Genomic DNA, 13755 nt, shown 5'->3' on the forward strand with positions numbered 1-13755 from the left:
ACAAGTCTTGGAAAATCTGTATCTTTGATCCTTCAAAGTGGGTAAAGTTGGAGTTCCTTGCGGCCAGAGTAAGTTGATCTTTAATCCTGTATGATAAAAACTTCAGAATAATGTCTCTGGAGGTCCGAGTCTTTGGGCTTGGGCTGAAGAGCTCTGTGAGCCCACTCAATGGTTATCTGAGGCTCTGACAAAGCGGGGACCAAGTTAGTAGAGAGACATAGAAGATATGGCTCGATGTCTGCGGGCTCTCCTGTTTTTGGGACGTTACGGATGTGGAGATTGTTCACTTTCGGTTTTCGAGATCTTCCTTCTTGTCCTTTAAAAAGTCTAGCTCTCTGCTGAGGTACTCAAGGACCCTGCTAGTCTTGGTTTGGAAGGATTGAGATTTGGAGGCTTGGCTCTCGAGAGCGATTGCTTGTTGGTCAAGGTCGGCTATGTCGTTCCTCAGCTAGGAGTAGGAGGTTACGAGTGTCTGATATATCTCGATTGGTTGCTGAAATTTCATCCATGTCTGAGTCTTCATCTCGGACTTCCCGTGGGGATGAGGGGGAGGGAACTGATGTTAGACGTTTATCTTGATGATGAAAGTGTTGAGTAATCTCAGCAGTAACTGCTTTCTTCTCGCGTGAGGTTTTATGCATCGTGATAGGTATATGAATATAATATTTAGTAGTGGGAACTGTAAGTAGGCTTGCGGGTAAAACTTTGCTCTATTTAGGCAGGGTTCGCCCGGTGTCACATTAGGTTGACATGAGACCTCTCCACATGAGGGTTAGATTCAAAGCAGGCTGAAGCCAGGGAAATAGCTGAAGTAGGAAGAGATTGCTGGCACTTCACTTGGGGATACTGTAGTGTGAAATTCTGGAGTAAGGAGGTCTTTTAGAAGCTGCTTACTTTGCGATGATCATAGATTTTCCTTGCAAGACCAACAAAAGTGCAGAATGATGGCTGATTGATCTTTCAAGAGATGATGAGGATTTATCTGTATTGCCTGTATTGCAGTTGTCAAAAACTGTCACAAGATGTCCTCAGGGAGTGCTCTTACAGATGCTGTTTTTTTTTGTTTTTTTTTTAAATTTGATGCAGTTTTGTGTATTCCCTGTGTCTCTAAAGATTATGTATTAACACAGTATGTGGTGTTGTTGTTGAATGGTAAATTTCATTTAGTTGGGCAGTGTTGCAAAGGTTACAGAGACCCTACAGCAACTTGTGTGATAGGGGAATTGTGATTGCCCTAAGCTAAAGCAGGCACCTGATGTAGTGACTCTGCACGTGTCCTCCTCTGCCAGCAATCTAAAATTTACTGGTGGAATGTGGGCTGCTTGAATACTAAAATATAGCACTGTCAGATGGATCAGACTCACCACTGGTGATTTCCAGATGATTTCCAGATAAAACCACCGGTCAAAGTCTGCAGTGGAGTGTCCCCAGAGGGCTGCTCGTGAGGGGGCCCAATTTGAAGAGACGGCAATGAGCCGGAAGTGTGGGCACAGCAGCGGACTGAGAACTTCCAGTTTCTCTGGCGGGATATGGCGCGCACCTTGGGAGTCTCATGTAAGCGAGCAATGAGGTCGCGCAGCGGGACAAAGGACCATGGAGGACAGGTAGAGATCTTATGAGTGCCTGTAGGTCTGCAGCCCAGCCGGATAGACTCGCCTCCGATTCTGTATACGCCTGTTAGCAGATCCCAGTGGTCAGGGGAGATAGTCCGGGTGCATAAGAGAATCGGGTGTCTTGTGTGTGCAATATCAGGTTCTGGCATTATGGGAAGGCACGAGCCATGTCAGAGAGTGGATCCCCACACTGGTAGGCCCAAGTACAGTCTAGATGGCACAAGGCAGCCAGGAGGACAATTTATGCTCTTAGGTTTCAGGGGTGGAATCACCCCAATGTAGGATAAGAGCAGAGGCCTTTGTAAGGATGAATTAGCGTCGATGGATGGTGATTTATGCTCAATCAGTGGAGAGCTCAAAAAGAACCCGTCTGAACAGTATGGCTGTCAGGCCACGGACCCCGTATATACATTGTTTTTATAACTTAACAATTCCCACATTATGACAAATGCACATTGATTTTACCTTAACCAGCCTGCACCTCAAGGCTCACAAAATGTGGACTATAACAACAAAATACATAAATATATACAAAACTGAGAAAAATAATAACCCCTAAAATCTTGTGCAAAAGAAAGTCAAAATACTTTCCAATATATGTCCAATGTTTATCTTCTGTTTTTTCTATGATTTCTTGTCCGTGATCACAATGGGTTCATGAATAAAATAATAAAAACATAGCATAGTGCTTATAACCTTTAAAATATGAACACTCCAAAGTGTAACAGTGACATAAAAAAGAAAAGTGATGTGATGGAAAGATAAGTAGTAAGCCATACACCTTTGTCTGTGCACTTACTTCAAGGTGGCATAGAATGCAACTTTAATGAAATACCAGATGTGATAGACGTGATCTTCTCCATACTTTTCATGAGCAAAGATACTCTCTCGCCATGCAACCAAAAAAAACGAAGTGACAAATAAGTCATAATACCTACTTTAACATTCCCAGTATTTATTAAAATCACTTTTCAGGGGGGCGTGGCTTGGGCGCCATTGAGAGTGGTCGCAGCGTGGAAGAGCTCCCCTGAATATCACCTGCTTTGGGGCACTGTAGCAGAAGCTTCGTTTCCCTGCTCACCCTGTGTCTGTGCTGAACATTTCGGGGCATCGGTGGAGTCGTTTGGGGCACGAGTGGGCTGGCTTTGGCCGTCTATCTGGCCCCCAGAGCTGTGAACAGCATTGTAATCAATCACCCTGGGGCTGCCCCCCTCCCGTCCACTGCCGCACAGCTGCTTGGATACACTCACCTACAAGGGGCACCCATCTGTAGCAGACACGCTTGCACATCGGAACCGCTGCCTCCGACACCCGAGGCCTTCTCCTGCTCTCCAGCCGCGGTCTCTGGCACCATCCAAGCCCATCTAGCCGCACTTCCGTTTTTTGGCAATTGACTTCCGGTTTTTGGAAACGGACTTCCGGTCAGCACAGGTGAGGAGGGATAAGTGTACTATTCCCCAACCCATCTGCACAGTCTGAAGGCACAGAAGTGCGAGCACTGAGGGGTAGGACTTAAGCCCTGATATAAATATACTTTATATGCTGCTCGGGCTCTGAATCCCTGCCAACTTATCTTCTGGGACCTCCCTGGCTCCCTCTTTTTGCCTTCTGATTGCCTGTTAGTAACACCAGGCTCCTAACAGTCTATTTATTACCTGTAAGTGGAGAAGTAAAACAGGCTGTAATTCTCCACTACTCCCACTGGAGTCTGAGATTTGTCTGCCACCTAGTGGCTGCTTGCTGGTTTTGTGTATTATGTGTGACAATCCAAATAAAAGATAATATCATAAACAACAAGATCAGAAGCAATAAGGAGTGTCTTCCAAAATTTGCCCGAGCTGCTCTGCATACAATTTTACTTCTAGACTGCTCAAGTCTTTACAGTCATTTACCGGCTCTCCTCGCCCGTTCCCTGTACAATACTACGGCTATTACACCCTGTACGGCACCAAGAGTCTGCACATATGTTTTAACTTCGCATCTGGCTCACTGAGGATGGCCGGGGTCCCCATCTGTTATGCAGTTGTGATGTAACGGTTGTCCCATTCCCGAGGGGCCTTTTCTGATCGAATCTTCTGCTCGGAAGTTTGTTGTATTTGACCTACCTTCTCCGATTCCTCCTTCATCTTTGACCCTACCCTACTTAGCTATGCCGAAAAACAAAAAACTTAATTAGAAGAGTATCCCTCAATATTACCCTAATAAGTCCTCCTCAGTCTCTGGAACAGAACAAGCGGCTTCTCCTCGCTATCTTGAGGACTCAGACTCCGACGAAGATGTGTCTGCTCCAGTTACCAAAAAAGACTTTCTCGCCCTGATCAAAGAAATGAAGGAGCTTCGGTCTTCAGTCCACGCTGAGGTTCAGCACGCTCTTCATAGTCTGAGATCGGAGGTGTCCTCACTGGGTTCTCGCACGGATCATATTGAGAGAAAGATGGATTACGTCGTCTCAGGTCAAGAAGCTACGAATGACAAACTAACTCAAATCCGCTAGGAGCTCAATAATATCCATGAACGTCAAGAAGATATGGACAATAGAGCCCGGAGAAATAACCTTCCAATTAAAGGCGTCCCAGAGTCCGTTGAATCTGTATACCTGGACCCCTATCTCCGGAAACTATTCTCCCAGCTTGCTCCAGAAGTTCCAGAAGATCAATTCTTGCTGGATAGAGCCCACAGAGCTCTTAAACCTCGCCCATCGGATCAATCTACACCTAGAGACGTTATCCTCCATCTTCATTATTTCACGACCAAAGAGGTTGTCTTACAAGCAGCTAGAAAGCTTCCTTCATTATCCTATGAAGGACATACCCTTCAAATTTTTCAGGACCTCTCTCCCACCACCTTATCTCGGAGGCGGGAACTCCAGCCTGTCACCTCAATCCTCAGAGAAAACAACATCAGGTATCGCTGGGGGTTCCCCTTCCGTCTCTATTTTTGGCATCAGAACCAACAACTGTCAGCTAAAAGTTTGGGCGAAGCACGAAACCTCCTGCGAAAGATTGGACTGAATCAACAAGCCTCTCCGGAAGCTTCTCAAGCCCTTGCTAATGTGGCGGGTCCCGTCACACCGAGAGCACAACGGCTTCCTCGTAGAGACTGGTCAACTTTCCCTCGCCACTCTAAACCGCAATCTGCGTATCGCTGACCGGCAAGTTCCCGTCCCTGCTCCTTCTTCAAAGTGCGGCAGCACTACCCTCCATGGGTCTCGATGTGGCCCCCGCAACTTCCTGACATAGTTCTATAATTGGACACAGAATTCAAGGCTCCCATGTCTTCAGATGTCCTCGCCCCTCATTTTCTACTGCACTAAGACTATATTGTTGGTGCCGGTCACTGTAATGCCTTATACTATCTGTTGCCTTGTTGCTGCCTGCCCCTTAAGAAGGCGGGTTGTTGTTCTTTATATCCTCTTCTAGGTGAAACGAGGTACTGACGACGCGCAGACTACAGTTCCTGCTTTCGCCACCGATAAGTAGCTGTGATGTTTTGTCTTAATTGTCTCTATGTTGTATTTACGGTTACTATGTTGTCTATTTGATTCTCTTTCTATAGCTCTTTTATTGGGCCACACTCGGTGGCTTCACATGTGCCTACTACGATATGTCTAGTGTTATTGAGTTATCTCCTACCTCATATAATATGTTTATTGCTGATAATTATTACCTTTGTCACCTCCTTCCATGTACTCCTTTTCCTCCTCTACTGTAGGGGTCAGTAATCTCCTTATACCTTCCCCACTCCCCTCCCTCTTAATAGGTCATACACACTAAATTGGTCCCTCGGGTTCCCTTTCTGGGTCCCCCGGCCCTCCGTTTTCTTTTGTGGTTGCTCTTAGCCTACCACCCCCCTTAGAGCCTAGGGCTCTACGCTGGTCCCCCTGATGGCCTGTCCATCATGTCCTTTCCTCTACCAGCATTTGCGACAAGTGGACTTTGGTCCGCTATGTCGATCCCCTTGTACTCTTAACCTTTGGTTCTCCCCCCCTTCTCCTCACTGGTCGTCACCTACCATGTCATTCCCTGTACACTCTTCTTTTTGTCTCCTCTCCCCTGACATCTTTTCCCTCTTCTGGTCTCTAGCGCTCCCCTCATTGATTTTCCTATGACCCTTAACCTTATCTCCTATAATGTCAAGGGCCTCAACTCCCCTCAGAAACGGGCTAAACTCCATTCGTCTCTTAAATCTCTTAAAGGAAATTTGATATTCCTACAAGAAACTCATTTTGTCCACCATTTCCACCCCGAGCTTCGTTCCAGAAAATTTCCCTTGACATTTCATGCATGTGACCATAGGCAGAAAAAGCGGGATGTAGCAATCCTGTTTGTGCGCCATTTAATTTTCGAACTTCATGACTCTCATAAAGATAAAGAAGACTCTCATAAAGATAAAGAAGGTGGATTCCTGATTCTCATAGGCACTCTGAATAATCTCCCCTGCACTCTAGTGAACCTCTATGCACCCAACACTGACCAGCATAGGTTCTTCAAAAAACTGGGTTCTTTGTTAGCGCTTGTCCGTCAGGGTGAACTTATTGTCGCTGGTGACTTCAATGCTGTTTTAGCCCCAACTATAGATCGTTCCTCAGGCCCCTCCTCTTCTCCCCTGAGGAGAGATGCCCACACCACAGCTGGCTTACAGGCTTTTCTGAAACTCCATAACTTATATGACTCATGGAGAGTATTAGACCCCTTGGCCAGGGACTATACCTTCTTCTCTTCTCCCCATAATACCTACTCCTGGATTGACATGATCCTGCTCAGCCACGACCTCACTCTTAAACTTAGCTCCTCCCAAATCTTCCCTGTGACCTGGTCAGACCATGCCCCTGTTTCCGCTGTACTCACCTCCCTTGCTCACCGCCCTCCTGGAGCAACCTGGAGAATCAATGAATCACTCCTGCATGATAAAGAAACCACTACTCACCTAAATTCTCTTCTCTCTGAATACTTTGAGACGAACGACACCTCTAATATCTCTCCTATGACTCTTTGGGACGCCCATAAGGCGGTAATACGGGGTCATCTTATTGCCTTGCATCTCGGACTAGGCGATTCCGTTTGGCTAAAACTATCCAGCTGACGGACTCGCTGAGAGCTCTAGAGCAACGCCACAAATTGAACCCTGATCCCTTGATTTTCCAGGAAATTGCTTCTGTCCGTGGTGAACTAAATCTTTTGCTGTCCCATCAGGTTGCTAATAAGCTGAAGTAGCTCAATCAGCGCTACTATGAAAAGGGCAACAAGGCCGATAGATTGCTGGCCACCAAACTTAGAGCTAAGCTAGCGGTCCGGAATCTCCTGGCTATCAGGGACTCTGAGGGAATTTAACACTATGACCCCCAGCGGTTACGTGCTGCCTTCCAATCCTATTACACTAAACTTTATAATCTTCCCCAACCGTCTGATACTCTAGTCTCCCAACAACACTCGCAGTTGATTGAATCTTTTCTTTCTTCTGCTAAGCTTCCGAAACTCTCTCCACAGGCTAGTACTCTTCTGGGGGACGAGATTACTAGAGAGGAAATCGAACAAACCATAAAATCTCAGAAAACAGGAAAGGCCCCGGGGCCAGACGGCTTTACTGCTGTATACTATAAGAAGTTTGCTGGGCTCCTGGTCCCCCGTTTGCACACCCTATTCAACTCAATCCTGACTGGGGGTTCCTGGTTTAGGGATTCTTTGGAGGCTCGGAACTCCGTTATCCATAAAGAGGGTAAGGATGTTCATGACTGCGCTAGTTAACGCCCTATCTCCCTGCTTAATACAGATGTTAAATTATATGCTAAAATTTTGGCTAATAGACTAAATTCGGTCCTTCCCTCCCTTATACATTATGACCAGGTTGGCTTTATACCGGGTCGTCAGGCCAGAGACAATACTAGGAGAGTCGTTGATCTGATTCATATCATAAATACCAGGAAGGCCCCGGCCATTGTTCCCTCCCTTGATGCAGAGAAGGCTTTTGACAGGATCTCCTGGAGCTTTATGTCCCGAGCCTTGTCGGCGTTTGGGATTTTGGGTAACCTCCTCACGGGTATTCAAGCCTTATATTCCAGACCCTCCGCAAGAGTCACGATCAACGGCTCTCCCTCTGACCTTATCACCATATCCAACGGTACGTGCCAGGGGTGCCCTCTGTCTCCTCTCATCTTTGCCCTTGTTATAGAGCCTCTTGCGGCCTCTATCCAGGCCTGCCCGAGCATACAGGGTGTGCGGACGAGGAATCTGGAGAGTAAGCTCTCTCTCTTTGCGGACGATGTCCTTCTGACTCTCCTGCAGCCTGAGAAGTCTCTCCCTGGACTCTTTAGCATATTACATCAATATGGCATCCTCTCAGGTTACAAGATCAATATTACGAAATCGGAAGCTCTTCTCCTTAACATTCCCTCCCCAGAAGGACTGTTACTCACTTCCCGCTTTAACTTTCGGTGGCAGAGAAAAAAAATTAAATACTTAGGTATGTTTATTACTCCCTCTACCGGGAGGACTACCCGGGCCTCTTTGCTAAGATCAAGTCTGAACTGTTCTCCTGGCGCTCATTGATCATTTCGTGGCTGGGCAGGGTCATCTCTGTCAAGATGAACCTCCTTCCTAAGCTCCTCTATTATTTCCAAACCCTTCCTGTTCGAGTCCCCCTTTCGGATCTGACATCTATACAAAAATTTCTCTCTAGATTTATGTGGAACGGCCGGTCTCCTAGAATTAAGCTGGCTCTCTTAAACAGACCCACCAGAGGTGGAGGTAGGGGTTTCCCGGATTTGAAAATTTACTATTGGGAGGCTCATCTGAGCCAGATTGTAGCCTCCTTTGCCCCCCCTGCGGCACTGTCGTGGGTTGACATCGAATCCGCTTATCTTAATTTTCCAATTTTGTCCTGTATATGGGGTCTCTCTAAGCAAATTAGATCTCCCCTCACCTCCCAATGCCCTACCTTACTATTCTCAGCTGCAATATGGGAGACCTGCCCACCCCATCTCAGAATGCCGGTGTCCTCTCCTACTGTCCTACCTCTTTGGGGTAACCCTGCCTTCCCTCCTGGGCTCTCCTCTGCCTTCTATAGTCCCTGGGTCACTGCGGGAGTTCGATTTGTCAGAGACCTATTAGTTCAGGGGGCCTTCATCTCCTGGGATGCTCTACACTCTAAATATCCAAGTCTCCATCCTAAATTCTACAAGTATTTCAAGTTACAAAACTTTGTGGGCTCTCTCCTCGGGGGAGCTCTTCTCCCCCCTCTTAGGTCTCCTTTTGAATCCCTATGTCTCTCCTCACCTTTGGGTAGGGGCACAATCTCCTTTATCTATAGCTTAATTCTCAATGTATTTTTTCCTTTAGGCGGTAGGCATGAGAGGGAGTGGGAGAGGGATCTGGGCCCCCCCCACAGGAGGATTATTGGGAAATCATAAAGGATCAAGTCGCCACCAGCTCTATTTCCACTTCGGTAAAGGAGAACGCATATAAAGTATACTATAGGTGGTACTACACACCTGACAAACTCACTAAAATGTTCCCCTATAGTTCTCCATTATGTTGGCGGGGTTGTGGCCAGATGGGCTCCTTTTTTCATATTTGGTGGTCCTGCCCTAAAATATCCTCCTTTTGGGATCGAGTTAGGACCCTCCTCTCCTCCCTCCTTCAATGCCCTGTCTGGAAAGACCCATGGTCTTTTCTTCTCTGTTACCCTCTGATTGATGATGATAGAGAGTCTGCGAAATTGGCTTCCCATGTCCTTGCAGCTGCGCGATGCCTAGTAGCTAAGTCTTGGAAACAAGTTGAGCCTCCCACTATGGCGGCCCTGCGATCCTATGTCTGGTTTATTGCCCGGATGGAACAGATTACATACCATCTGCATGATAAGGGTGATAAATTTCACCAGATATGTGCTCCTTGGCTTTACTTATAACCCCATACCTCTTGTACCAACTCCTTCCTCCTAAAAAAAGAACTCCCTGTAGTCATAGGTGGCCTGACTCTTGATGCGTTCTCCCTCCTCAGAGAATCTAAGTAGTAATCTCCTTTGAAACTTTTATTGCCCCTCTTTTATTTATTTATTATTTTTATTTTTGTTTTTAATTATTTGTCTCTCTTCATAAAAAGGACAAGATGAGGATAAGGAACTGTGTGGATAAAGGGAATTGTGTTCTCTTTTTCCTTCATTCTCGGTGGCGACCAGTACCCCCCCTCCCCTCTTACCCCCCTTCCCCCCACATTATTTTGTTATAAAATGTTATAGTGTCTTGTGTATTCTGGATAACAATTGTATATTTGCCGGTCTGTTTATTGACATCCTCTGGCTGTCTTGGATATTTGCTACTCAAATATTTTCAGCTTCATTGACAGATACCCATGATATATACTGTTCTCTGTTTTTGTTTCTATTCCTACAAATGTATTATTTGTTGATTCTTATCTGTACATGATTGCTATTTCTCAAAATAAATAGTTAAAAAAAATCACTTTTCAGAAAACAAAAATAAGACAGCAACAGAATAATAATGGGCGGTGAAACCACTTCCTATCAGAGAATGCACAATCAGATGGCTTTTAGCACATATCAAAGGGAGTAGTCCCTCTTAGCCGTCTCCACAGCAGATGGAAAAAACTCTGGTGGAGTTCCAGTCATACCCAATCCTCTTTGGGGACGGAAAATTGGCGACTAATATATGTATAGTAATGCCATAAAGTTGCTACAGTTCAAAAGTATATATGTTGCTTAAAGGTGCAGGTGGATTATGGGTAAGTTCAGGTGGGGCCTTGTTCAAGGACACATCTGAGGGGGCTGTAGCTGTATTCCCTCACCCCTCTTTTTCTACTGAAAGCCCTGATCATTCTGAAAGCCTAGTTCTGGCTGAAAAAACTTGAAAGAGGTTAATACTGGGAGTCTTACCTCCCTAATTAACCTGAGTATATCCCCATTGTCTCAGGTTGAGGCCAGCTAGACACCTTGGAGTCAAAGTAGGGGGCAAGCGGGTCTATTTTTATGAGAAGGTACAGCCCTGTATCGGTCCCTCCTGACAGCTGCCAAATCTCTGAGGGGTGATAAATCTAAGCCCACTCATGGACTAGTCTTGGGAGTGTGGGAAATCTAAAAGTGTTTAAAAGGACCCAGCCCTGGGGCCAGGGACAGGCTGAGATGGATGGCAGGGGGGCATCTGCCGCTGGGCCGGTCCCCTATTGGGCTACCTTGGGCTGGGACACTGGACCACCTGCATTTTTTTTCCTTTAAAATGTTCCTAATAGCCTGCTTAGATGAGTCTTGCCCCCAGGCTAAAATTTGCCAGCCTTCCCCTGCCTGGGGCAAATGGTTCAGAGTGGACAAAAAATAACAGAACACAGAAGTTGTTGTGTTGGAAGGTCCATGTGTTGGAGTTTTTGGCTTCTGCTAAAGTAGTGTTGTCTCAAATTTCCTCAGCTCATCACCTCATGAGTCTGATAGCTTGATGGGCCTGCTAGAGCAGGGGGACTTTGTATCAGATTCCTACAACACTGATAAAGGGTGTTCCTAAAGCACTGGCTGAGACTAAAGGAACCAGGAGAAAATATGACTGCAGTTCCCTGGGCTAGATAGGAGTAAGTATCAAGGTGTGTGTGTGTGTGTGTGTGTGTGTGTGTGTGTGTGTGTGTGTGTGTGTGTGTTTATTCTTGTGTATTATATAATATTAATGTCACAGCAATAGAGTTTCTGGGATCCGTCTCGGGACCCTTGGGACTAGCTGTGGCAGGAATCTAGTGGAAACTGGGAGGCCCGATATATGTCTTGGTCATAGTGGTTACTCTATTCCTGTATATCGGATGTTAGGAGGAGGAATGCTGGACTGGGCTCCGTACTGGAATAAATGATTGGAATCTGGACCTGATAGACTGGAACCTGGACGTGGGCATAGGGAGGACCTGAACTCGCGACCAGAGACTCAGTACCTCCAAGAATTCAGAAACTCAGATGAATATAGCATCACAACTGGGACTGGGAAGACTCAGAACTCAGGCAGTGAATATACAGGGGTGGCAACCTCCTGAACAGAATAAGCCTGAAACTGGCCCTGGACAACTCAGAACTTAGAACCTGGTGTAGGCCTGGAACTGGAAGTCGGTACCCCGAGACACAGAGATGGCTCCAGAACGTAGATGACTCAGAACAACAACCTACTACCCCAGATAACCAATAGGAGATACAGGAAGAGATTGAAGAGAGGAGGATCCACACGGAAGGTAACAGCTGGAATCTGTACATGAGCAGATAGAATGACGTTGAAACCACACAAAGCCAAAGTCTTTTTTTCAGCAGGCAGAATGAAACTGAATTCACACAAAGGGTTAATAGTTAAAGTCTGTATCACAGCAAACAGAATGGAGCTGAACTCACTCAGAAGGTAATTGGTTGAAGTCCGTATCACAGCAAACAGGATGAAGCAGTAACAAACAGCAACAGTGGTGAACTGGAACCAGGAACTAGGAAGTGTTGCACTGGCAAATAGCTGAGGATATGAGGAGACTCTTATAGTCTGTAGAGAAAGCTAATTTGTGGATGAGATCAGCTGTTCAGGCTCAGCAGGATGTTTAGAAAATGTCTCACCAAAGATGGCAGTCTCCAGTACAGCAGACAGAAGTCACGCTGTGGCCCAGGATTTAGAATGCTGCATTCTGACAGAAGGGAGATGCACAGTGATATAATACCGCCGAGTGGTGTAAAAAGAAATAACAATGACGATTAAAGTACCATTGTACTTGATAACAGCTTTGCCTGTGTGATTGGTGAACCCCTTACTGGGTATGCTTAACAGCTATAGTAAGGCACCCCTGAGTGGCCAACCGGCCAGCATGAAGTGGGTATAAAAAAACATTATATATATATATATATATATTATATTCTTTTCACTAGATGTTTGTATCATCTGGATAGGAAACCTGTTGGCAGCCTTTTATTGTTTGGGCACTAATAACATTTATAACTTCATCTATTTCACATAAGGTGGGTATAGTTGAACCAGATAAACCCGGTATTTCCCCACTATGTAATGTAAAATATGGGGGTTTTCAACTAGTGTCTGCAAAAATATGATTTTGTCACTTGTTATGCCTTATTACAAAAATGTGCATTTCGCTTAAAATATGCACATTACTTTTCCAATACACATAATGAACATGTAAATGGTTCAGTGCACATATGTAAATTAATATGAATATTCAGAATCTCTGCTAAATATGCATTTTGATGAACTTTTGATGCAAGAACAATCTTATTAACACTAGAATTTGGGCTAAATATGTGTTTTGATGAACATTTGAAAGAGCTTATATTGGTGGCATGTTCCTGGCCTATATCACCAGGATTCCCATTGGATAGAAGTATTCTAATACTACTGCAGTACTCAGATGTTGCTAGGTATTATTATACATTAAGAGCCAAAATAGTCCAAGACAAAATTACTGGTAACTAGTAAACACAGTGTAGCATACTACCCAACTGCCCCAATTTAGGTGGGATAGTCCTGATTTGAGGGAACTATTCTACCAGTCAGCACATTTGTCCTGACTCATTTTGGGGAAGTTGGGAGGTATGTCGCTATTGTGGCAATTCAAAGCTTTTTTTAGGCGCTTTGGAAATGCTATTCACACCCGTTGTTTGTACATTAAATTTGTCCCAATTACCTCAGTGACCGTGTTGGAAAGTGCGGAGACTAGTGGAGTTCGCACAGACAAATGGATAATTATCAGAATAAAAACACAGATACAGGACATCATTAAGTGATTGCAGAGATGACATCTGAAGATAGACACAGAAAATACAGTTAGATGGAAACTCATAACAGAAGACACCAAGAGAAACAGGGTGGAATTGAAACAAGGTAGAAGCTGAAGGGTTAAGACACAGAATATAAGCCACAGAAGCCACAAGAGACAGTACCTGGAATTTGGAACTGGAGGCTATATAAATGTTTCTTTTGTTTTTCAGCTTAATGTAATTTTTCTTGGAATTGCTCTATTTAAGATGTTTCATCACACTGCGATACTAAAACCTGACACCGGCTGCCTTGACAATATCAAGTAAGTTATTTATGATTTTATTATACCAAATTGTAGCCATATTATATTTAAAAACAATTGGCAAAGTACTTTCTTTAAGCCCTTCATGACCAGAGTTT

At 45.1% G+C, this 13755-nt stretch overlaps 1 protein-coding gene across 9 annotated transcripts in view; it reads left to right on the top strand.

The window, feature by feature from the left end:
- Positions 1-13755, top strand: part of ADGRL3 (adhesion G protein-coupled receptor L3) — a 958921-nt gene that overhangs the window by 612808 nt on the left and 332358 nt on the right. For all 9 annotated transcript variants that reach the window (XM_075204791.1, XM_075204784.1, XM_075204783.1 and 6 more), the window contains one exon: positions 13566-13657. In XM_075204791.1, coding sequence (XP_075060892.1) covers positions 13566-13657 — 92 coding nt within the window. The remainder of the gene's footprint in view (positions 1-13565; positions 13658-13755) is intronic.

The sequence above is a fragment of the Mixophyes fleayi genome, chromosome 1 (genome assembly GCF_038048845.1).
Source record: "Mixophyes fleayi isolate aMixFle1 chromosome 1, aMixFle1.hap1, whole genome shotgun sequence".
NCBI lineage: Eukaryota > Metazoa > Chordata > Amphibia > Anura > Limnodynastidae > Mixophyes > Mixophyes fleayi.